The sequence below is a fragment of the Equus quagga genome, chromosome 4 (assembly GCF_021613505.1).
Source record: "Equus quagga isolate Etosha38 chromosome 4, UCLA_HA_Equagga_1.0, whole genome shotgun sequence".
Classification (NCBI taxonomy): domain Eukaryota; kingdom Metazoa; phylum Chordata; class Mammalia; order Perissodactyla; family Equidae; genus Equus; species Equus quagga.
Window position 1 is genome coordinate 84,661,046 of NC_060270.1, and position 27,460 is coordinate 84,688,505.

The following is a 27,460-nucleotide window of genomic DNA, read 5'->3' on the forward strand; positions in this document are numbered from 1 at the left end:
TGAGTGAAAATTTGGAAACTATGGAGAGGTAAAGTTTACATATATCTCCAATAATAATTCTGGATGAACTCATTAACATATTATTTTGTCAACATTTTTAAAGAGACTATTTGCCAAACTAACTTCATTTATTTGCTAGACAATTTTTAGATAAGTATATTTCATGAAAATGCCAAAAACAGAGTGCTTCTGTATTTTTAGCAATATTTTTGAGAAACCTTATGATGATAAATGAAAGTATCAAAAAGCAAGATGATGGTAAATTTAAGTGGATGAGTACTCGCTTCAAAACCGTATCCACAGAGTTTTAATTATGGGATGAATTTTCCCCAGAAGGATGTTTTTAATTGCACGCCAAGAGGTTCGTGCCTTTGTCACCACGATTTGGTTACAGCCTTCAAAGCTATGTTTATCAAATGTTTAAATTACACAAAACTAGAAGACGTCTTTAGTATTATGGATTCAAAACTGCAAAATTGCAGGGAGCTAAGAGTTACAGGAGGATGGAGGTAAGAGTAACAGTTTGGAGTGCAAAAGACCCCACCTATGTTCATATTCTGAAATATATGGATAAGGAAGAATCATATCAAAGAAAACAAAATAATTTTGAAATCTACACATTGAAAGTACCCAAAAAGAGTGATCTAGTCTAGAAGAAAAGCTTAGATATTTTAATTAACCAGAAACTCAACCTGTGAGTTACATGACAAGGCTGACATCCAAGACTGCTTTAACAGAAGCGGGTAATAATCCCACTATGATCTGTTGCAAAAATATCACATATGGGGTACTATGTTCTGTTCAATTCTAGGCCTGAACTTTTTAAATTGTGGTAAAAACACATAAAATTTACATTTTAACCATTTTTAAGAGTACAGTTCTGTAGTGTTAACCCTATTCACATTGTTGTGCAATAGATCCCTAGAACTTTTTCATCTTGCAAAACTGAAACTCCATACCCATTGAACACCAACTCCCCATTTTAGGCCATTCATTTTACTAAGGTCATTGAAAATCCAAGCGTATGCATAGTAGGGTAATTGGTAGGAACAGAGATGACAAATGGTCATGTAAGGAAATTTGAACAAAGTGATGTGTTTAACCTGTAAAAGAGAAGGCTTACATAGACAAGATGGTGTTTTTGGTGATCTAAAGAGTGATCCTGTGGACAAGGTTATAGATTCAAACTGTAGCTTCACAGGACAGAGTAAGTCCTAGTGAGTAGAATCTTTAGGAACACAGATGTTGACTCCACAAAAGAGGAATATTCTGACAATTCATTACTGTCCAACAGTAGAATTAACTACCCTGTGAAATGGCCAGTCCTTTGTTTCTGAAATTATTCAAACAAGAGCTAGGTAAACATCCCTGAGACGAGTTTTAGAGGAATTCTTATATTGGATGAGAGGCTGAATTATATAACATCTACAGACAACAAGCAAAGTCTGTGATTCTCTGGAATAGAAAACTAGGAGTGAATGAGCCTGAGATCCAATGCTTGCCACATCTATTAATTCATTCTGCAACTCTGGACATACAATGTTCAGTGCTTCAGTTTCCTTATTTATAATGTGAGGGGCTAAAATGGGTGGTTTTTCTTATTCCTTCTAAACTTCCATGCATTGAATAAACTTGTGTGCTTATTTGCATTGGTAGGCATGTGCCTCCCTGCTTTAGCAGGAAATAAGAAGGGAGAAAGGGAGAGAGAAGAGAGAGAAAAACTGATTGAGTGAGTTAAGTAAACAAATACATGTAATAGTGGAATTCTTCCTTTTGCCGTGGCACTGACCCACTTAGATCCAATACTAGCAACAAGGAGAAGCTAAATGCCCCCACATTCTATAGAGAGAACCCAGTATTTGCAGCCATTCCTTATAAGAGGAGAGTACTCCACAAGTCAACCTTATGCAGAAACCGTATTCAAGGGAAGGAGGCTCCATGAGAATCATTCACGAAATTTTACTGCTGCATAAAAAAAGGGAACTGATAGGATGCTGCTCAGGAAGTAGAATTACCATTTTACCCAGCATCTAGAGAAGAAGAAAACACTGGAGAGAAGTGGCAAGTCCAAGAGATGGGTCATCAAGAGAGCAGCCTGATCACGTTTGGGAGAGCAAAAAAGTGGACCCAGCAAAAGATAGCAAAACTGTTTTTTTTTTTTATCATAACAGTAATGCAACCAAGAGAGCAGCCTACTAAGCAAGGGCGATTCTAGCAACTATAGACCATCTGTGGTGGGAAGGATGAGGGATGGAGATAAAAGAGATCCGGGTCTTGATGTGAGGGAATTCTGAAGAAGGGAGAAGGAAAAACAAAAGAAAGAGGAGGTTCAAGGAGCTCTAAAGAGAAGTGAGACCTCAGGCCTCTCTGAAGATCTCACATAAGAGCCTCTCAAGAGAGCTGTATTTCTCATGTGTCACAGGGCTGTGATATTCAGAGAACCAGAGAGAAGTTTACCACTAGACCTTCTTAAAAAGATGTTACCCATTTTCTCCATCTGTCCTCTCTGCCAGAAGAACTAAGACTAGAAGTGAGGAGAAGTAGAGAGTGAAAAAACAGAACACATTCTCCTCTCATCCCAGTTCCTAGAATCTCAAGTCTAGATGGCAATGGGGGAGGAGAGAGCTCTGACTAAGATATAATACTGGAATTTCGAAGTCGGTTGGATCAAGTTATAGAATCTAAAAGTTACCAGTCATTGGGTCTGCCAAGAGGTTATTAAGGAATGACAAAGCAGTGGAAAGCAGTGCTTGGCAATAATCACATTTTGTCACTGCTCCACTGGGTTAATGATCCTCATTAAATTTGTTACACACATATACAGTTTTTTCTTGCAAAATTAAAAAATAATAATGTTAAACTTAATCAGGAACTTTGTTTTCTAATAATGTAGTTGAAAATATCTGCTGCAACATACCCTGATTTAACTGGGAAATGATTTCTTTTTGATAACTCGCTCTCTCTTCTTGCTTGTGTCTGATCCTTGCCCATTCTCTTTCTGATACTCTTTGCTCCTTAGTTATGTGGAGTAAAATTATAAGTACACTTACAAGTAAGATTCCAGATACATGAGACAGAATTCTACTATCTTTAAAGATTTAAAAGAGGAACATTCATAAAACGGAGTAATATTAACTTTGCAAATTTTAGTGGATTTTTATTTATACTCCATTGAATGGTTTTTAAATCTTTCAACAAACTTTGTATATTTTCTGAAGTTAAACTCTTTGAACAAACCAGAAGTTACCAATTCACATTAAGGAATATTTATTAAAAAATAATAATAAATGTAAGCTATGTTGAGATATTTGGAAGAGAGAACGACCCCAAAATTGTTAAAGTTTAAAATAAACCACCATACTGTTTTTGATCTTAAAATGTCCAAGAGGCAAAATGTGAGTTTGAAATATTCTTATGTTTAATCATGAAATACTCATATTTAATGCTGTAATTTGGAGATGGCAAGAAAATTTGTCTGGATACTCACTTCCATCCTGGTTTTGCATATATAATCATAATTATGTCATTAAGTGCATGTAAGATAAAATCAAATATGAAAGGTGTTCCCTTAAATCAGTGGATCCTAAAGTGTGGTCCCTGGACTGGTAGCATGAGCATCAACTTGGGAATTTGTTCGAAATGTAAATTCTTGGATCCCATCAAAGATCTACAGGATCCGAGACTCTGGGAATGGGTCCCAGCATTCTGTTTTTAACAAGCCCTCCAGGAGATTCTGATACTTGTTTAAGTTTGAGAACCACTGCCTTAAGTACAGTTCTCAGACTTGAGTGCACATTCATACCACTTGGAAAACATTAAAAACACTAAATCTTGGGTCCCACACTCAGAGATTATTTAATTAGTCTGAGCTGAGGCGTGGGCAGGTGATTTTAAAGCTCCTCAGGTGATTCTTTTATTGACAGCTAAAGTTGAGAACCAATGCTAAATCATATCTTTGTCATGAGATTGACCATTTAGTTCCTTGACACACAGTTCACTTCTAACACAGGCTTCACAATTTTAGCATATCCTCTCTTATTTGCAGCACCAATTTACACAGTCTCCTTTCTACACATGAAGACAACTAAAAAAGTTCAAAGATGGCTTAAAGATTAAGGGAGAATTCTCAAGGGCCTTCCCAATTGTCTGAGTGTTTGCCCACATATAGTCTCAACCTAAAATGAGCAATTAACTTGTTGTAAAGGGAAATGCAAGTAAAATGAATCAGGTTTGTAAACAGGTGCTAGTGAATTCTACTGAAAATTTGACCCTCAGTGCAGTACCTTCAGCTACTAATTACTACCAGAAGCGTTTCTAATCATGGGTTTCGCATATTTTCAAATCCAAATTTTAATATTATTTTCAGTGTAAAACAGTAGTTATTAAACATAACAGAGGCTGCTCGTGGAGCTGAAGTGTAAAAAAAAAAAGTAATTGCAGTCTCCTAGTAGGATTAAACCTATGGGAACTTGGCTAGTTCCAATGGGAAAAATGAAATATGATCTGTCCAAATTTTATAATGATGCTTAATAAAACTGGGAATTAGTTAAACCTATATTCATTTCTAGATTATTGCCAAGTAAATTGACTGCTTTTTAAAAAAAAAATACAGTGAATTAAGCAATTTATAATATTTTGTCATATTGCATTCAGTGCAGAGATAATTTCTGTTATGAAAGAAATCTATGCCATTCTCTCCTACAACTTGAAGAGTGAGATTGTGCCTACCGAGCTTCATTATCAGCTTCTCTACTCCATAGATTTTGATTTAAAATGACAATCTGAAAGATAAATGTATGTTACTAAAGAGAAGACCATGTTTGGAGAGACACAAGTTTCTCATATTGTAAAAGGGAAACAGCACTGAGACTAACACATGTGGTTTATTATCACTTTTTAAGATTGGGCTATCATTCAGAACTGAACTATATCTGACAACTAAATTTCACAATGTCTTTATATCCAGTGATGTACCATAGGCATCTGCACCAGCTTGCAAGTGCCGATTTTCAAATTTTCAAGGACTCAGTTTTTCTGTCAGTTGTTAAACACACAGTCATTATGGAAAAAAAATTATATAAATTTATGATTAAATAAATAATGTTGAAAACAAGGGGAATAAATACTCAAGGTTCATAATTTCCTAATTATTTTGCTTTTGAAGTTATTTACATCTACTATGTAAATTGTGTATCTGTAATGTGAAAATATTGCATATTGGTATGCATATCCTTTCCCAGTCCACATTCAGACAGTCATGTTGACAACTTGATATTGGCCGTGGTCAAAGTATTTACATCACAATAATAGGCAAACACTAGATCAAGGATCCTCCCCACCAGGAGATGTTAAAAGATTTACCAACATGCCAATTAATAAAATTCCTTATAGATGTTATGTGCATTTAAATAAGATATTCAAGGATATGTATAATGGCAGTAACTACTCCCTATTTGTACCCTATCCATGGCTCCCAAACAAAATCAACTTGAAATGGCTGAGTTTTAGGTTCAATCATACCTGGATTCATACCCCGGTTCTGCTATTTTTTAGCCTTGCGATCTCAAGCAAATTACTAAATGTCTCTAAATTTTGATTCCCTTTTCTGTAAAATGTGGATGGTAATATGTTTCTCATATATTTGTTGTAAAGATTCAATAAGAAAATATGTGTCTGGACCCCCTCTAATCCCTCTTTTCCACACCTAATGAAAAGGATGTACGTTTACTGGTATGATTATTTCAATTATTATTGAAATTTTAGGATTTTTTTCCTCCTTTTGAGTCAAATAAATTATCATTAAAATAAAGGTCTTATTCCAGACCTATTACCAAAAACAAGATAGATCAAAGACCTACTTGAAGTTTTCTAAGGAGCTCATTATTATTTTCCTACTCTATATTGTTTTCATGACATTTCTTATCTGAATTGGGACTCTCATTCCAGGGCTTCTCTGTATTTAACGTTTTCGGGTTGCTTGTTATTTTTCTGGTACATTCTGGATGAAGATGCTGAGAACAGAAAAGAAATCAAATTTTCCTCAAAAATAGAGCCACCTAGAAGCAGACCCAGCCATCTTTTGGACCATATGATTAGTCTGGACATTGGAAAGGAGAGAGAATATACTGTTCAACCCTCTTTATTGGCTAGGGTTTGGAAATTCTGCACGTAAAATGTATGATGAATTGTTATTGTGTGATTCTCTATTGCTTTCTTCTTCAACACTGCTATTGTCTTCTTTAAATGTCAAATCGTACTACTTACTTTAAACTTTATTTAGAGGTTATAAACTCAAATGTCTACAGGGACTTAAAGTTCAGTATAAGAAAATTTTTAAAAGAAAGAGTTAGGTAAACAGAGAATGTATTGCCTAAATAGAGCCATTTAAATTGAGGGATAAACAAACCCCCACATTTTCCACCTGTTAGAATTATTATAACATGGAATTAAATTATTAAAAATATATACTCAATTGCATAATATTTTTAATAAATGTGCTAAGCATGTCTAATATGTTTCCCCATAATAATTTTAAAAATTCATAAGGCATGCCTGAAATAAAGCACACATCTTAGAAAATCTGGTTCACTCCCTTGTTATGTTTCACTATACATTAACAAGATAAATGATAATAAACTATATCGATATACAGGTACAAATGAGAGTAATTAAATTTGCAACTTTATGTAACAATAAATTTTACTAGTTTTCAAAAGTAGGAGGAATAATGGAAAGTGACCAGGAATTTTGCCATTAACAAAATGTCTTAAACTAACAACAGTTTTTCCCTTGAGAATCATATATCTATAGAAATGAAACAAGTGGTTTACCAACTATGTAATCTCCACCCATATTGTTTATTACTCCAAGAACATAACACATGCATGTCAACAAGAAACAGGTCCTTCTCACTTACTCCAAATCTTACTCAATGAGTTACTCTGTTTGAAAAATTTAATCATTATAGGCATAAGATTAACAATGAACATTGGAGAATGTCCTGTTAGCCTTATAATAATCACTTTCTAATAAATTCTGCAATGTTTGGATCCATTTATTTTAACCGAGGATATGGTTACTGCCTCATGAATGGGATATATTTTGAAGTTATCATGAAAGGACACACTCAGGCCCAAAAGGCAGTAATGAAAAGTAGCAGATCTTCTGCCTTGTCAACTTGTATTTACAAATAAATAAATAGCCTTTTAAGAGAGATTATAGTGATAGAATCTTGTATCTGACACAGTTGCTGCTAACAGCATGTTTCACTCACAACTTACCACAAGATGCCATTTCATCTGTCTGGTCACCACAGTCGTCTTCCCTGTCACACAGCCATGCTCTGGGAATGCAGCGTCCGTTTCCACAAGAAAACTGGTCCACCTGGCATGTTCTGGCTGTGATGATCAATTAATGTACAAAGAATAAATTTATAGGTCTTTCGAACAACATTAAAGATAAAATAAATCATGCAATATCTCTTTTATACACAAGATACTATATTGCTCTATTAGGTAAAATATTTTAAAAGTAATTTTTTATTTAATTTTTGACAATGCCAACTTGCTTATCTTCTCTAAATTTCACATGCTTTGCCCTTCAATTAAAGTGACTGCTAAGTGACAAGATATTCAGTAATCCTCACACACTTCCATAAATGAAGTTATGAATTCATTATTTAAAAATTTTTGCCTGGCACATGCTTATGAATATATGGTTGAATGAAATTTCATCCAACTTTTAATTAACAATAAAGAATTTTGCATAGCATTTGCCCGTAAACCAAGAAAACGTTTGCTGTAATGTAGGAGGAAGGATTTGGAGAGCATCTCAGAGCATCCAGTTTCTAATCATGGGGTCAAAATTGTCCTTTTCCTCTAACATTTTCAAAGAATTTATTTCTTCATCTCTAAATGATCCAACGTACAGAGTGAGAAGGCAGAAAGTATTTTCTAAAACATATATTTAGCCTTAAAATAGATTTTTTAACTTACTTTTCAGCACAGTTATATAAAAATGTATAACTTTTTAATCAAAGTATATTAATGAACTTGCCGTGGCCTCTCTTAAGGGTTTCAGTGCACACACACAAGAACCTTATTTTCTTTGTTACCCGAAGGCAGTGGTTGAAAATTATTTAGTAAAGGGGTTATTTCTACAAGGACTTTGATTGCCTTTTTCTATTACAACCAGGTCAACTTTTGAAAGCATGAAAGCCTAGATAGCTTCCCTAATTCTTTTCCCAGGCTTTAGGTTGTTGCATACTTAGTTATTTTAAAATGTTTCACTTTCTTTTGTTGTTTCTTTTGTCCATCTGAGCTTAATCTGTCTACATGAGTATTAATCTGTCTTCATGAGTATCAGTATCTCAGCCATCCTTTCTCTTTATTGCATCAGAGAAAGGAGTGGGAAATCTTGGGAACAGGATACTCAAACCTATCAATATTTGGGTTAGATGAGGAACAATTAGGGTCTGGGTTTCTGTGGCTATGATAAGAGAACATTGCTTACTTTGTAGATTTCCTCTTGTTTCCTGGCCTTGAGAATCATAAGGATGTGTTTCTGATTCATCAAAACACCCTGTGACCTTGGATACCCATGGTTGGTATAAAAGAGAGTGGTTCAAAGCCAAATCATCCAAACACACTAAAATGGCTTTCCATAAATCAGGTATCATTTAAAATGATTGCTTAAAAGTTACATAGTAGTTATCTTAAGCAAAGTGTACTTGTAATGTAAAGATGTATATTCATTATTAGCGAATACTTAAAGATTACTTCAGAAAAACAAATGAAAAAATTAGTGGTTTGCTTTGATATATTAGATTGGATATATCATGTCTATTCCTAGTGTCTATAATTAGAAATACCAGGAAAATTATTATACCATGTATTTCGCTTTCTTTATGTGGATAAGGGTCCCTAATCTAAAATATTTTATGTAATATTAAATTTTTCCCATTTTGTAAGTTGATAATTTGTTTTAAATGAACAGATTTTAAGTATCCCAACAAACACATATGCTTCTGAAGTTTTCAATCTTGAAATTTAAAGTAGGATTAAATATTTTTATGTTGTCTCATTTGGCTAATTCTACTGATTTTCTGTCAAATTATAAATCAACAAAGTTCCTAGGTAGTTTTAATAACACTGTGTTTACTTAGAAATATTAGGTATATATTTGCACTAGCCTAGAGAAGGATGAAGATGTTGACATTAGTTTAGTTGCTGGTAAAGGCAGGGCATAGAGGTGTGAGGGAGATTAATAATGTTTTTTCTTCCATGTCTCTGTATTGTTTCACTACTTGCACTAAATGCTTTTTACCTTTTGAAAAGTTTTAAGAGAAATTTAATGAGGGTTTCCTTTGCAATTGTTCCTCCCTCCCTCCTTCCTTTTGTTCTTTCCTTTCTTCCTCTCTCCCTCCCTCTTTTCTTTTCTTTCTCTCCAATTTTCTTTCTGTCCTACATGTCTCCTTTCTTCCCTCATTCCTTATTCCATTCCTTCAGTCTTTCTTGTTTTCTTGCTTTAAAGAAAAAGATATCAAATATCTTCATCTTTAGTTAATTCTAACTGACCCCACAAAAAGAATATATCAATCAAATTTTCCAATACAGTTTTCTTTTATTTGATATTCTTATGCCACTGTACTCTCTCATAATTGTTCAAGTTTAATTCTAGCAAGTTTCCTCAGATTGTTTTCTTTCATTAGGAAAGTCTTGGTGATTAGAGAGGAGAATGGGAAAGAACTCCTAAGAGCCTGTCTCACATTGTGCATGACCTATCTCACATTGTGATGGTGTGAGAATTTGTGATGGTGTGAGAATTCATTAACTCTGAAGCTCGAAAAACTTTATGACCTATCACTCCAAAGAGTATTTACTGGCTTATTATTGAGGCATAGTATGCCCTGAAAATATATGAATTCATTGTCTGTTCTAATTATGGATAAAACGATCTGCTTAGGCTACCAGGCAAATTTAACTGATTTCAGATGAGAAAGATGTAGACAAATCTACAAGGATTGTCTGTCTACGTGATATAATCAGACTGACTAAATTATCACTTTCTAATCACTGGATTTGTATCAAGAAGACACAACCTTTACTTTTTCAGTTTTGTCTCCATCAGATCTAAGCAGTTTGGAGGTGAGATTAGCAGAGCTGCCCCAGAAGACTAATTTTGTAGCAAACGCTGCTCTAATGAAGAGGAAATTTACACCTCCTCAGTGGAATTATTTATCTAGCAGTGAGTCAGAAATTCACTGTCACAATGTGAATTTTTTCTACCCATCACTAATTATGCTTCTCCTGCAGCCATGTAGCAGCGTGAAATCCCACAAGGCACAGAACAATAAGGAGGAGGAGGAGAAGCACAGAGTGTAACACATTATTCCTAAACTTTACCTTCGCTATACGTCAAGCAAATCATTCTATTCTAAACAAAGTCTATGTCATATCAAAATACACTCTTTATGTTGGTAAAAAAAAAAGTCTAATTTTTTAATACATTGGGTTTCTTAATGCAACTATATCTATCTAGTTTGAATTTAGTCAGAATTTGTGGAGGATACGAGAAGAATAAACATTACAGAATCTAACCAGAGTTCTGGGCTGTGGGAAAATGCTGTGTGAAATTGCCTAGGCTTGAATCCAAGAATTATCATGTTGCTATGAGAAAAAAGAATTTCAAATCTAACTACTTCTCATCTTTGGCCTCTGGATCTCCCTCATAAGTAGATAAAAATATTTTTTTCTCTTGAGGGAGAACAACTACCAAGCCCCTGACTGTCAGCCCTTTCCTGTCCCCCATGTATAGCAGTTTCCTCTTCCAGGCACTCTCCAAACCTCTCTCTTCTTTTCAATTCATTTTATCTTCCACAATCTATGCCAATTAATCATTCATTTTTTTTCTAGTAAAGTATTTCTATTACCTAGAAAAGCATTGAGAATAATATCAACACCTGTTTGCCATCATATAGCCATATCAAATCAATATTTTTTTCTGTATTTACTACAGAATTTTTTGCTTTATTTAAGAAAGAAAGGTATTATAGTTACAATTGAAGTCCCTTATGCAATTTTCAAATCACATTTCCTTCTCTTTCTAGAGGTAACAACTATCCTTAATTTGTTTTCGTTTTTCATTTCCAGACATACTTTTAATCCTATTCTTACACATTTATAAATCAGGAAGCATACATCGAATTGCTTTGTTTTCTTTTGCTTTTGCTTTGTTTTGTTTTTGCTGAGGAGGATTAGCCCTGAGCTAACATCTGTCCCAATCTTTCTCCACTTTATATGTCAGTCACCGCCACAGCATGGCTGATGAATAGTGTAGGTCTGCACCCAGGATCCGAACCCATTAACCTGGGCCGCTGAAGCGCAGCATGCCAAACTTAACCACTATGCTATGGGGCTGGCCCCTTGTTTTGTACTTTTATATTTCATATAAATGGTACTAAATTGTTTATATTCTGCAACTCATTTTTTTAACATTGTTTTTGAAATTCATTCCCATTGATATCTGAGTTCTAGTTTATTCATTTAAATTATGAATAGCATTCCATTACGTGATTATAGCACAATATATCTATTCTCGTATTAATGGGCATTTGAGTTGTTTCTAAATTTTCACTATTACCAGCATAAGGGAAAAGAAATTCTTATTCAGGTCTCCTTGTGTGCAGGTGTTAGAGTATAAACCTAAAAATGTAGTTGCGAAGTGCAAAGCATGCACATCTTTACATGGATTGGATTCGGCCAAACTGCTTTCCAATGTAGAAAATCAGTTTACACACCCACCAAGATTGTATGACAGTTCCTTTTTTTCCACAACTTTGCCAATGCTTGGTTTTATCAGATTATTTATTTTTCCTAATTAAATGGATTGAACTGTTATTTAGGTGTTTTTCTTATGCTTTTTTTCCTTAAGGCTTAGCTTGGACATCACCTCCTTCAGGAATCCTTCCAAGATAGCTAAGAACTAAATTAGTTGTTCTTCCTATATCCTCCCATGTAGTTCAACTTGGCGCCTTGAATATTGCATTAGAATGGCCTGTTTACATGTCTTTCCATCTTCACTCTTAGCTTCTCAAGGAAAGGTATTGTGTATTTTTCCTCATCCTATCTCCAATGCCATGATAAATATTTATTGAATTAGTTGCTTTATGAAGGAGAAATCCCAAAAGAACAAATAGGAAATTGATTTCTTGTAGAAAAGGATTTTCTTTTAGATGTAAAGTAGTCACCATGCTAAAGGCTACTGGACAGTGGATCAATTACAAAATAATCCCCCGATGGGAAATCTTTTATCTAGGATACATGTCTATGTATATGCCTATATCTAGAAATGCATAGAAATGATCCAGCCAAGGACATAATCTAATGAATTTACCATATCTTTCCAAGATGATGAGCTATGTGACTTATTTATTTATTTTGGTAAGACAAAATGGAAATACATCAAAACACAACAGCATGTTGTGAGCACTTAGTTTTCAAAACTAAGCACTAGTTTTCAAAACTAACATGAAGCACTTAGTTTTCAAAACTAAAAGGCATATTTATTTTTCTCTTTGTTCTTTTTATTCAGTTTCTTAAGGTGTGCAGTAAACATAGCTATCATAAATATATCAACAAGAAGACCTAGTACTGAGTGACAGACCTCAGCTGACATCACTTAAAGTGGCACTTGAGGTGTAAGTAAGTTGTGTTCTATTTCCTAGAGGACTACAGGCCTGGAGTGTCTTAGAAATCTTACTAATTAGGATTGATATTGTTTTATCTGCTCTTATACATAGCATTTCCGTTTTTACTGCTATAAGTAGCTAGTCTATCCTCAATACCCCTGTAAAAATCATATAGAAACAAGTAAATCTTAAAAACATAATAGAAATGAAGCAGACATGATGTGATTAATTAAGTCAGCAATACCTTTTATTTTAAGGTGAAAGCAGATCTATCTGTTTAGGATGTAATGAAGCATAGTCACTGAATTGAACCTTAACCTTAAAAGAATAATAATTGCACTAGCTTAGAAAGATGCTTTACTGTAAATTATAGCCATATTGTAAGGGCAACCCGGGCAAAGTTAAATTGACCAGACCTAAAATTCTAGCTAATCCTCAGGATAACATAGTTTGATAAAAAGAGCAATGGCCTTGGAGACAGAACTCATGGATTGAGTTTCCCCTGAACGCTTACCAATGATGTGAGTAAGGCAAGTCCCTTCTCCAATGCTTCATCTATGAAATGAATGAACTTGAAGGCAGGGACCTAGGACCAGATGGTCTCTAGATGTCCCTTAGAAAGTCTTTTGTAAAACAACTTTACAAGACACACAAAATATCTTGAAAATAAATCAGTTACTCTAAAATATTGGATCAAGCTTTTAATCAAGGGACAAGAGAATAACCAACTCATGGAGCCTCAGGAAATATGTCACTATAGAAAAAATTGAATATAAGATGAGGGTTAAGATTATGGAATGGTAACTGCTTTGTTCTTGTCATTGTTGCTTAGGACATGGTAAAAAGCTCTTTGTAAACATTTCTAGTTAATTTATATATGAGGTACAGAGAGGTACAAGTCTTTCCAAGAGAAAACCAGTAGCAAAACCAAGAGTACAAACCAGGTTTCTTGACCTCAGTCTTTTCTCTAGATGCTGCCTCTACAGTTTTCACTAATAGTTTATAATAATTTTTATTTAGTAAAGCTTATTTTGGCAAATAGAGAAAGCAAGGAGGTTGATATGTTTTGATGTTGCTGTACGTGATGATTAAAAATCTATTTTTACTGATCATATCAATATAAGTCATCAAATATACTATATTTTCTTCATCATTTACAGAGAAGCACCGGCTATTGCTACTCACTATCATTTTTCAATACTTATCTGACTAATAATGACCTTTCTGGCACTCTGTTGTAACCTGTACCACAAGCTGTATATTCCCATTCAGTGGGAATCTGGCTGGGGATTCAAAGATTTATTACAATGGGATAAATAATATGGAAATATAAATAGGCTTAGTGTCTTGGGACTTCATGAAAAAAAAAACCTAAGCTACATCACATAAATAATGTGCCAGGAACGGGAAACTATTCACAGAGGTATTCTACAGCAGACTAAATAAAATACATAAATTATTTTTTCAAGGTAAAAAAAAAATAGTTCTTCTTGTGAGATGGCCTACATCACAGCATGCTAACAAACCTCAACCTCCACTGCCAAGTAAGATTTAGCAGGGACAAGTCTTGTCCAAGTAGTAAATTGACAGTCAACCCATATGGATAGATAAAGTGCCAAATTACTTTGGAAAGCAGAGTCATGCCCAAAGATTAAGTAAAAGATAATTTGTATTCTAGCTTTTCAGGCCTCAAACTGAATTCACTTACTACTGCAATAATCAGATCATCAGCACTAGGAAAGTTCAGTTTACTTCAAAGCATTGACCTGCATTTTTATGAAAACTAACTTTGGAAGAGATTTAAGTGTGTGTATATATATCCAAACAAACCTTTACCTGCGCAAGTTTGATTGGATTCGTCTTCATTGCTCCCACAATCATTAGCTCCATCACAAAGCCATCTCTTGGGGATACAGCGATTATTCTTGCATTTAAACTGATCATCAGGACAACTATGATTGACTGGGATGGGGGGGATGGAGGGAGAGGACAAGTAAGTTTAATGATTTAAATTGGATAAAATTAGGATTATTATAGATAGTTATGGAAAAGTTACAGTAATAATAATATAGTACAATAAATGCCATAACTTCTGTCATTCACTGTCTCATATCTTATAGAAAATATTAATATTCTAGGCTCTGTTAAAATGTAACATTTTCATAGAGGACATCAAGTAATTAAAACTTATATAAAAAGAAACTATTCACTTTTAATGTCTTCACTAAAATCAACTATATCACTAATTTGTTTCCCCATTCCTTATCACAATAGGTGACTCAATTTCAGAATTTTTACCAAAAGCATTTAAAATTAACCTCAAATTTTAATGTGAAGCCTAACAAGTATGTAACAAATGATTTAATCACATATCCGAAATACTTGTTTTCTTTTTAAACCATACATCCACTCAAATATTTCTCGTAATATTAAATAAGCTTAATTTTCCTACGTTTTCTACAATGTTTCTGGGGACTGGAGGGAAAATACGGAAAAGAAAAATGCATCACTTGTGACCTGGAGTTGATGCTAAATATGAGATCCTGCATAGTTTTAGTAATAAAAATGATCATCATGAATTTTCTCCCCTAGTACAAACAAATAAAAATGCAACCACAAGATATAGTGAGGAGAAGACCAATCCTCACATGGGAAGCTGTGCACAGCTAAGATTAAACCTCCAATATCTAAGCACCACAGGAGACTATCTTAAAGTTAACCTCCTGTGATTATTTTTCCTGCTTTCTGGAGGCAAAATTCCTAACTGAATTGGCATGCTCTTTAGTATTTGTTTCACAACTTCAACATTGCTTTTGAAGTAATTTTCCTTGTGCCCAGTAGTTGCACTTCTGTGTGATAAAAATAAATTTTGGTATTAGTTTTACTTAGAACATGAAAAATAGCCATTTTATCATGCTGTTGCATAGCAAATGTATGCCTTTCCAGTCAGTTTCTACAAAACACTATTTCCTTAAACTAGCTTTGGTGATAAAGTGTTTTTATTACTTTTTAGAAAGTTTTTATTCGTGCATAAAAAAAATAGGAGGAAAAGCTTTTTTTTTTTTTTTCTGGCATTTGAACATGATTAACATTTTCTTCTCACTTCAGGGACTTTAGCAAGAATAAAAGTCATCCAATATATTAGAGGGTCAATATTTTAAAGTACCAAGATTATGTATTAGCACTTTAGTGAAGCTTGATGAAGGACCTTTGCAATTTTTATCAGTGATATAAATCAGATTTCAAAAAGGAAAAGCAAAATACAATTCATAGTCTTGTGATATGGAGTTGAGAAGCTAAAGGATAGAAAGTAGAATGATAAAATTCAAGGTTGAAGCCTATGAGTACTTAAAATCTAAATAATACTCTGAAATGAATTACATAGAGCTGGAATATTAACCATGGGACCTCTGGAATATAACGCTGTTAGAATCGCTGCAATGTTCAGAAACGTCATCGTACTGCTGGAAGGTGGCCAGAGATGTTTAGTTTTCCCTTGCCCCATTTACTTAGCCATTCATTCATCCATGTGCTAGGTGCTGTGCTAGACTCTGAGACTACAAAGATGCTACAATATAATCTGTCTCCTCTTGAAGATATTCATCTATTAAATATATCAGATAAGTAAGCATATAATTGCAATATAGTTTGACAACTACTATAATAAAGGAGATGTTTTACTCCAACCAGGCTGTATTGAGAAGGAAATTTTTTGGTGTTCTGAAAGGACTTCCCTGTGGAGGTAATGGTAAACTATAGGGAATTTCATAGAGTGAAATTATACAATTTCACAAAAGACAGTGCAATGTAACAGAGGAGAGAAACAGAAGGATGCTTTTTAGAAATCAACCTATAGTTCAACTTGATAAGGACAAAGAGCATATGTGGATACATGATAGACATTTAAGGATAAAAATGTAAATACAAGACATAAGATGAAGTCTCTTATATACGAGTCAACAGATTTCAGATTTTTAACTTGTTGGTTTTGCAGTTACAGAAATAATAAGATTAGATTTCATTATATAAATGTCACTCTGGAAGTAGTGTGGAAAGTGGGATTTCATTAAGGGATGAATAGTGGTAGGAATAATAACAAGACACTTATGGAGTTAATCTAGGATAGGAGCCTAATTTAGCCAGTGAAGATTGAGAAGAAGTAAAGAAGAAAAATTAATTATTTAGGAGGTAAAAGAGAGAGGACTTATTGATATAAGTGAGTATAGACTATAAGTGAAATAGAAGACTCCAAGAAAAGCCCCTGATGTAGGCTTGGGTGATAGGATGGAAAGTAACGAAAATAATCAAGAAAAACATACTGATTAGGAAATTTAACACTGCAATTAACAGTACAAATGTCATGCCCGCTATGCTTACAGAGGAAATGAATTTCTTTGTGAGCTGGTGAAAAGAACAATCACACAGATAGAAGCATGGCCCTAAAAGACTAACGCATGAACATCGTGATGAAATATTTGTGCTCTGCACAGCCACTCTGTGACTACCCTGGAAGTTGATATGTAGGCAGCACTAACTAAAACCATAAATAAACATTGTGAGTCAAAAAGAATGAGGCAATTAATTTAGCCAATAAATAACACATCATTTGTATAAAAAATTAGGGAAAATGAACACCCTTTACTCTTAGATGAAATACTCCTCTCACTCCAAAGCTTTTGGCTAATTGTATCAGTTTACTATTTAATACTTTATTTGTGGATTCACACTTTACAGTATAATGTATGGGGTTGAAAATAAGAAGTACATAATGTTGAAGTCAGAGTTCACATTTGGAAATTAAGAGAAAGTAGTGCTATATTTATATATTAATTACAATTTATGTATTATATATTTATGCCACAATTTGAAAATATTTTTTTGAAGTCCATATTCTTGGAGTTTTGTCCCAAAGCACAGATAGTTGCATGATACAGATGTCTAAAGCCAGCCCTGGTGGCCTAGTGGTTAAGAATCGGCACTGTGGCCCAGGTTCATTTCCTAATCAGAGAACCACACCACCCGTCTGTCGGTTGTCAGACTGTGATGGCTGTGTGTTGTTGCGATGCTGAAAGTTATGCCACTGGTATTTCAAATACCAGCAGGGTCACCGATGGTGGACAGGTTTCAGTGGAGCTTCCAGTCTAAGACAGACTAGGAAGAAGGACCTGGTTGCCCACTTCCGAAAATACTGGCCATGAAAACCCTATGAATAGCAGCAGAGCATTGTCTGATATAGCACTGGAAGGTGAGAGGATGGCATGAAAAAACTGGACAGGGTTCCCCTCTACTGCACACAAGTTTAGTAGGAGTTGTAATCGACCTGACAGCACTAATAGCTAGAGATGCCCAGACCAATTTTATCTGTTCTTAACAAAGAATCTTCAAAACTTTATTTTTATATTCTTGATTTTAAAAAAAAAGAAAGGAAAATGGAGGACTGCCAATTAACTCTCAATTAGTTCAACCACTTTGACCTGGAAAATGTCATTAATTGAAAGAAAAATAACTTTCTTTTTACAATAATGTATCTAGGTCAAATCAAACGACCAAAAACACATATGTCCAACACATACCTCTCCTCATATAAAAATACTCCATGTCTCTCAAAATCATTCAGGTAGTGACTCTAACCAAATACATTCTCAAAACATTATTTAATATGCTTCTCAAAGTGTTTTCCTTCCATGTATGGGGACAATTCCTTATTCCTACCAGAAACGTGAAACTATTCCTATTTCAGTAAATGAAAAACAGCTAGACAGAAGCCAAAGGGGAGAAAATCAAACCTTTAATTTCTATCTGAGTGCCCCATATGTGTTTTCTCCCATGTACTGAGCCTGTGAAGTTAGATAATAACATGGTCCAAACCCATGTCTGTTTCCTTGGATCTTCTTCAAGGCTCTGCTGCCAAGGAGCAATGGAGTGGATCGTGACCTTCTGTACAAGTAACTCTGCCTTGAGGGAGTTTAAATTGATTTTCCACATTTTTAAATTCAGAGATCCAAAGGGGTCTCCTATAGCAACCTTCTGACAATGATGTGGTGGCTTTGACAGCACAAAATAGGAAAGGAGAGGACTTCCGGAGCAATCAAAATGATACTATTAAAGACGGGGAAGGATGAGAAAATGAGTGCCCTAAAACTATGCAAAAGAGGCAATCTAAGGTCTAATCTCTATACAAAAGGATGACTGAGAGAAAAAAACCTGAGTTCAATTTGCATCAAAGATAATTTTAGATTTTCACAAACTGATTGCTAGTTCACACACTCAGAGACTCAAGAATATTTAGGACGACTTGAAGGAGAACATACAGCAATTTACTGAATCTTCATCACTTCCGTCTAGACAGTCATCATCACCATCACATTTCCACCGAGCTTGGATACAGTGTCTGTTTTTGCAGCGAAATTCTCCAGCTTTACATATGTGAGGTAATACTTCTCCAGGATTAACTAGAGTTAAGAAAAAAATCCAAGGTATTGGAACAATACTAGTTATATTCAGTTCATTACAATGTAAATTTTGTTTTAATAACAAAGTACTGACAATAGAAAATATGAAAACATCTTAACATTGTAGTGACAACCATCTCTGGAAATGAGAAAACTTTAAGCTTTTCTGACAAGACTCATTCAACTGAGAATTTTAAAGATTTATTTTAAACAACTGTCACCAAAAAAATAAACAATAACAACAATAATTATATAATACCACCTTATGTTTACGTTGAGTTTTTATTTTTTTAAAGGATTTTCATTCATAATCTCAACTGCTCATCAAAATAACCTATGAGGTAGGCATGGCAAAGAATTTTACTATCTCCATTTTATAGATGAGTATACCAAAAATTAATTGAAGTGAAGAGACAAAGCAATGGCACACAGCATTGATGGCTATATTTACTTTGCTGGTCTGCAAGTGGGAGAAAAACTCAGGTCTGGTTCAGTATTCAAGGAAGTATTAAGTTAAAGTGATCTCATTCTATATCCAGATCCTATGCAGTGTTTTTCTCCATAGAGTCCACGTTCTCTAATCAAATGTCAGGAATTCAGCTAATAGGGATTTATTCACAAATTGAAAGTTTATTATTCTTCTGTTCTCTTTGAGTGGATTCGATAGAGTCTAGAAAAAGAAGGGAATATGTGGCAACGGTTAAAGTAAATGATTTGTGTTTCATGGACCGGAAAAGATGTTGAATTATCAAAAGCTGGTTTATTGCTAAAAGAAACAAAAGCCAATCTTTCCATCCCAGTTCTAATGGCTTTAAACTTTATTTTGGATAACTAGCTTGGACTGACGAACTGTCACAAAACCTACATACACTCTCATAATAAAGGATATTGAGAAAACATATGTGGCACTTCTAGAACACCTTGTGTTAGCGCTCCCTTAATCCTTGTATTTGCCCTGCTGCAAAGAATGGACCAGGGAATGTGACTCTTGAACCATAACTGCAGAGAATCTGCTTCAGAGAGTTAGGCATGTGGGTTGTGGGACTGGAAAAGAAAAGCTGCCCAATAAATTCAGACTCTTATTTAAGGCTTTAAGGGTGAAAACTAATCAGTATGGTGAATGAAATATTTAATTAGAATGGAGGCAATCCTGTGTTTCTTCTGTCCTCTCTTAGACAAGCAGACACCGTATGCAGGGACTGATGGTAATTTTTCCTCCCTGTTTAATCTTTTTTAATAACAAAATGCTGAAGCAACAATTTCTCTAAAGATGTTATTTCTGTAAGGTCACTTGAAAGCAAGAAATTTTGTAAATATATACATATGTTTAAATATATAAATGTATAAATGTTAAATATATAAATACGTATATATGTTTAAATACATACATATATAAAACAAAATCTCTAGAAGTGATCATGGATAACGTTGAAATTTTTCTTATTTTGAGTTTCAAGACCCTGAGATCTTTGACGGTGGTTAATTTCTTCTTTTGAATCCATATAAGCCCAGCTTAGAACTGGGCCCTTAATGACAGTAGTTTGATTAATTTCTACTCTGTAATTATTAAGCCAAATAGTCAACAGTCTCTCAGAGTTTTTTAAAAAGTTCCAGCCAGACAAGAAACCTCGTTTGAGATGTAATCAGCTTCCACTCCCACTTCAGTTCAGCTTCTGTCATCTCTCTATATTTGCCTGCAAAGAAACAGTAAGTCAATTCTGTCGTCTCCTAGCTGAGGACTGAAAAACCCAAGGAACCATGGGTTGTCTTCTGATAACAATCCCCTCAGTTTAAAAAGCTTTGCTTTCACTTTGTCATTTGATCAAATAACTCAACCTACAGTTTTAAGGGACAATCAAGAATATCCATATACAAAAGTGAAATTATAGTTGTTTCTGAATCACTACATCTATATGAAAGAAGAGCAAGATGTCTAAAGAAAGACAAATCACCTGAGAAAATTATCTTTAAGCTAAATATTCTTTAACATAATCCATTTAGAGGTAAGGTTTTTAAGTCTACTCAGAGTTCAAATGTTTTTCAAATGATATTTAGATCATTACGGAATGAACGCAAAGAGACAGAATTTCTGAACTTGTTTTAAACATGATTTCAAAGATATGTGGATGGTTGGATATTTTTAAATGATGTTTGCTAATACCAAGATGGCAGTTTTCAAAAACAAAGGATGACAATGTCTGAAGTTTCATTTTCATTTTTATAACAGATTATGAATAATTGTTTGAAAACCAGTAGAACTAACCTCCTGAAATAATTTCATTTTTTTGTATTTATTGCTTCTGATATTGATCTTTATCAATGTCATTAATATGTATCAATATCACTTGTTATAGCAGTTAGGCATTGCTTATTTCTGTATTAACAGATATAATAAAACATATACAAATATCTTTGACTTTTTTCTGTGTGTGTGAGGAAGACTGGCCCTAAGTTAACATCTGTTACCAATCTTTCTCTTTTGGCTTAAGGAAGATTGTTGCTCAGCTAACATCTGTGCCAACCTTCCTCTATTTTATGTGGGATGCCACCACAGTGTGACTTGACAAGCAGTGCTGGGTCTGTGCCAGGGATATGAACCCGTGAACCCCAGGCTGCCGAAGTGGAGCACGCAAACTCAATCACTGTGCCACTGAGCCAGCCCCACATATCTTTGACTTTTTAGAATTTGTCTGCCATTCTTTTAAGTCCTATAATTTGTTGTATGAAAGGCATAGAATCACAGTGTTTCTACATGTCTTGTGTCAGCTTTTATTCTGGACTTTTTTTCAAGGATGTTTACATAGCTAACAACCTTAGAAGATAGAGATAGTGCCTCCTTTTAGAGCAGAGAGCAGTTTTCTTTTCTTGACCTGGATAGTAAAGATAATGTCTCTCTTTGGAGCAAACATTGGGCAGATTTTCTAGCAGATTCTTAAATTCAAGGTTTTCATTTGTGATACAAACTTACTGTGTGTGCAGCATCTACCTAGGCCTGCCTGTGCATTGTCCCGACATGATTTAGGGGTGGGATGGGGCAAAGAGAACCAATGTGAACATGAAATTTGTGCTGTCCTGCTGTGCTATGAGTAATAAAATTCTTTGTGTCTGATCCAGGGATTGCATGTCTTTTGTTAGAATCTATGAAACTCTAGCAGGCTAACATGTTAGCTTGGAACTAGGGTAAAATCTCAGACTCTTCGTGATTCTCGACAACATACTCAAAGATTTTTTAAAGATACTGGGTTCTGATTTCCAAAGTCTCCCAGGGCATATGACATCATTAGTTTATTCCAGCCCTAACTCAAGTCTCCCAGATGTAATCAGTAGTTATGTCACAGAGAAACCATGTTCAATGCTGCCTATCAGGTTTGTTCAGGATTCATGAAGATGGAAGACAGGTTATTTTTGAGCCAACAATGTCCATTATTAAGAAAACATTTAATGGGATAAGTGATAATCTGGATAAGATGTCGGTTTAGACATTCAAAAAGCATGGTTTGTCTTCCCAGGATTGACCTAACTCTGCAGAATTGGGTAGCAATGTCATCTATCATAGCACCCCAGCTGACGGTCAGGCAATCCACTAACTTTTGTGAGAATCAACGAGATGATGAAACAAGTATATTTGGCATCACATAAAACAGTCAACAGCACCTATAAAAAATAAGATTAGTATTTTGTATACCTTGCACAAATCTTTATAAAGGGGTTATTCTATAATTCATTTTTACGCATCTAATGTTTCCACTTGAGATTCTTGAATGCAGGAAGGACAATGTCACAGAACAGAACGATGCTCAGAAAAGAACCAGGCATAGAGTAGACGTTTAAAAATATTTGTTGCTTGACTTACTGGAACTAACAGAGATATGTAATTCTACATCACAGCCATTATTGTAGTGAGAGATTCTGTCTCTGGGGACTATATAAATGCTTCAGGAAAACCATTCACTTCAACTGGGTCAGTAGCTAATGCTCTTCTCCCATCACTCAAGAATATGGATAAAGTTAGTTTAATTTAAGGGGAAAAAAGATCAATACACAGATAGAAAGAAACAAGAGAGTGATAAGTTCCCCCCACAACCAAAAAAGTGAACATACAGGAAAAGCTCCATGCATGTCAATTTTTTTCCAGTGTTTAATGTGACTGAAACTACATAGCACTTGGGTGTTTGGGCACAGCCATAAGTTGCCTTCAGTATATTAACAAGTGCTAGATTTGTGAGCTTTGCTTTAGAGTTGTGCTTTGCACTGTGAATTTGAAAACTGATGCCAAACTTGTAATTCTACTGCTAGGGTCCCTTAGTAAAAATATTACATGATCTCACCAGTAAGAAAACTGCCAAAGGAATAAATAATACTTTAATTTAACCAGAATTAAAAATAAAATGACATGAATCATGACATGCCTGGAAAGGAACTGCCAGTTCTCATACATCCTTTGATATCTGCTGTTAGAACATTGAAATTAGAAGGCTTCTGCATGACTCTTTATGGGAAATGGAACTATGCATCGTAGAATTAACTATTTTCTTTGGTTAAAACTGGTAGAGGAATTGTAGGAGTTAATGTCCAGATCATAATAAAGGAAGAAACTCTACTAGTAAACTGTTTTACTTTTTTTTAGTTTTGAATCATCTCAGATTTGGATCCCATCTCAGGAATGGATTTAATACATAGGTTCTTGACCTTGGTTTAATAAGCTGTGGTTCCCATGAATTAGTGCCTATGTTTCTAAGCTTGCTTCCCTTCCTCTCAATCCTTGTGTGGTAATCTATTCTAAACTAATTCTTCTTTTCCCTCTCAATTGATGTTTTGCTGTTGATTGTATCAAAATTAAGGTAACTACATTATAAAATCATTAGTCCCAGTACAAAAAATGAAATTTTCCTATTGCCCCTAAATGTCTCACATTAGGGCATGTTTATTTGTTTAAGAAATTGTTTGTTTTTGCATTTTGGGAGTACAGGATTACTATCCCTTTATTTGAGCTGGGACAGAGAAAAACCTTAAAAGAAGACTTGAAGTTGTAGTTTGTTGGATGCCTTTATATAAGCAGGAAGGCAGTGTGAAAAATGCTGTTATAGATTTTGAATTTTCTTCTTTAGATCATAGCAGGATGACCTTTCATTAGATAGAGTGGTCTTCTGAGCAGCCAACCTAAGTGGTACATAATCTTTTGTGAGATCCTATGCACAGAAGGCCATAAATATTCATTTGGATGGGGCTTCTAAACTTTTTACTGCTTTAAACTTTTTACTACACATTAGATTGCATATATCCTAGAACATAAGGCTTGTCACAGCTGAACAGATAAATGGCTCCGTCATAGTAGAGCACTGTTTTTGACAGAGGAATATATCTGGTGTTCCAGAAGGTGAAGAAGGTCGCAGAGTACCACTGACACATAATTGTGCAGTGCTACCCTTGGATGACCAATATTTTTGCAATGTTTAAGTTGTTCTCTTGGGAGTAAGTGATGTTGGAAAGCTCTGTCTTTTCTTTCAGTCACCTAAAGAGGCATTTAAAGAATCACTGTCTCATTACTCTAGACAAAATTATCCTACTCTTTTAAAAAGACAGTGACCATAATTTTTTAGTAGCTTAACTTAATTTCTTGGGATTATCCATGTCATCATCTATTAATTTTGTACGTTGTGATTTTCCCCTCAAAGGCATCAAGATAAATAAAAAACTCACTTGATAATTGATCGACTGGCTATACATATGCTTCTCCAAGGCAGTAAGTTCTAAGTTACTATACTGCAGTAGGCTTCATTTCTAATTGAGAGAGGATTTGGCCATAACACACAAGATTCACAAGGACAAAGAGTCCAGCCTACTCTCATTCTTGATTCCTTCCAGGCATGGCATTAGAATGCATCCTTAACCAATCATGTAGCATGCCAATATTTTTCTGCTGCGTAAATGCCTCTTCTGGCATAGCCTTATGCTACAAATTCATTGAGAAACAACCGTTGGTGTTTAATTCTGGCCTGACCATCTGCCAATGGGTTTTTGTTCATTTGATGTCTATTCAATGAGGATGACTGAAACCAGGATGATCATATCTCAAGGGTTGCAACATGTATTTTTGTTCTGCTTATTAGCTCAGATTACAGAGTTAATCCAGTTGAGACCAGTCGCAAGACTATAATCTAGCCCAAACTAAATTAGAAGCCCAGAAGAATCAGCATTAATGAGAGGTTAGTGACACACTGATGTTTGTTTTGTGCTATTCTCTGCAACAATGAGCTGTATTTGTAGTCCTTTTGCATTTTCATTTCCTTATCTGCAAACTAAAGCTAACATATCCTTAAAAAATCTTTACCACTAAATGAATAGGAACAGGAATAATTTATATAAACACACTTTGAGTTCTTTGCAAGAAATGAGTTACTAATTGTTTCTCTTGATTTTTACCATTATATTTGAAAGGAAGCTAAGCGAGTTGCACTCCATATTAAAAGATATAGTAGAATTTTTAACAGTCAAATGCAAAAACAAATTTTCAAATAGGAACTCATCTGTATTGATGACAACATTCTTTAGTGTAACAAGTATAGATAAAATACTCTTCTTTCTTATCCCCTTTTATTACATTGGGGTTACCTCATCACACAGATATTAGAAAGACACCAACAATCTCAGAAAAATTTCCTCTAACTTTCAACAGATATATAATCACATGTGTATAGTCATAATAACAAATCTCCTAACAGCATGTGCATAACCAACATTGTGTATAGTATTTCTTAACAAACTAAAAGTCACCAAATTTTTATTTACATAGAGATATCCAGTGATCAATATCTTTTCTATATCAATAACAATATGCCAAGTCATAATGAATTCATAAGTATTTAAAGGGGCATTAGAACTAAGGAAATTGGAAATATAATTTGGAGGCCAATGATCCAGATAATTGTGATTCACACAATTAAAATTAAAGTACTAATTAGAAAATTTCAGGCTTAACAAAAGCCATTTAGATACCTGATGTATATACCCTCCCTCCAACTTCCCACTCTGAAAACAAAGATAAAGAATGAAAACTCACAAGATTCCTGACAATGCAGCCCTTTGATCATTCTATTGACACTATCTTAACGGAATTTTGACTTTTTTGCAAGACCAATAAGACCAGATTCAAATATTCAATCAGAAATCTCTTTAAGTTATACCACTAGAAAGTGAATAAGCTTGTCTATCTTTAAGTAGGAGGAGAGACCCTTTGCTCCTGCAGTACGACTATAAGGTCTGTGTCTACCAAAAGAGGAGATCCTTGTACTGCTACCTTCCATCCTTGAGAGGAAGTCTAGGGATAGAGCAAAGGCAGATGAGACCTGCTGGAGGTGCAGAAAGGTTACTATTTGTGTATATGTACATGTGCGCGTGTGTGTGTGTATGTGCGTGTATGCATTTTATCTGTTCAAAATGTCAGAGTCATTCTGCTGGATAGCAAAAGATCTCATTTTACACAAGGAAAAAAATTTTAGATGAAACCATGGTAAAGACTAAAAATTAAACTAGGAAATGTGCACATAAACAGTACCTTTTCTCTCAGTAACGTAGGTAAGTTTTAGCCTAGCAGACAAGTGGACAGACTTTATGTTATTCAAAGCAATGTTTAATCCCTGTCTATTGACAAACTATGGATCTTGATAGATCTCTTCTCTTCTGTTGATACATAAACAATAAAAAATCAGGAATTACAAAATAATACTACAGGACACCGGAAGGGAAACCACCTGATGGCTCAAAGAAAGTATACCTCAGAGATTTTCTACAGGAATTGCTGTTCACATATAAAGGCAAAGGAGACATATTTAGAATACACAGGGGGCTGGCCCCATGGCTGAGTAGCTAAGTTTGTGTGCTCTGCTTCAGTGGCTGGGGGTTCACCGGTTTGGATCCTGGGTGCGGATCTACACACTGCTCATTAAGCCATGCTGTGGTGGCATCCCACATAGAAGAACTAGAATAACCTACAACTAGGATATACAACTATGTACTGGGTCTTTGGAGATGAAAAAATTGAGGAAGATTGGCAACAGGTGTTAGCTCAGGGCCAATCTACCTCACCAAAAAGCATACTTTAAGTAAAAAGAATACACAGGAATCTCTATGGTATACATTCTCTGCACTCTTCTTGAAGAAGTCACTGCAAGATATACTTCACCTATCCTACATATCAGTGAAAATCAATTAAAAAAACATTGGGGAACTAAACGTTTGAGTACTAAGCAACACAACCAGTGAAGCACTGATCCAGGTCTAAAAGAAAATGTTGTTTAATTGATCAACAATAAATGTCAAA

At 34.7% G+C, this 27,460-nt stretch overlaps 1 protein-coding gene across 1 annotated transcript in view; it reads right to left on the minus strand.

The window, feature by feature from the left end:
- The window catches only part of LRP1B (LDL receptor related protein 1B), a 1,825,183-nt gene that overhangs the window by 699,068 nt on the left and 1,098,655 nt on the right, over positions 1-27,460 (minus strand). Inside the window, exons 16-18 of the mRNA XM_046659286.1 lie at positions 19,000-19,140; positions 14,525-14,650; positions 7,281-7,397 (exon numbers count right to left, since the gene is read on the minus strand). Of these exons, the coding sequence (XP_046515242.1) occupies positions 7,281-7,397; positions 14,525-14,650; positions 19,000-19,140 (384 nt within the window). The remainder of the gene's footprint in view (positions 1-7,280; positions 7,398-14,524; positions 14,651-18,999; positions 19,141-27,460) is intronic.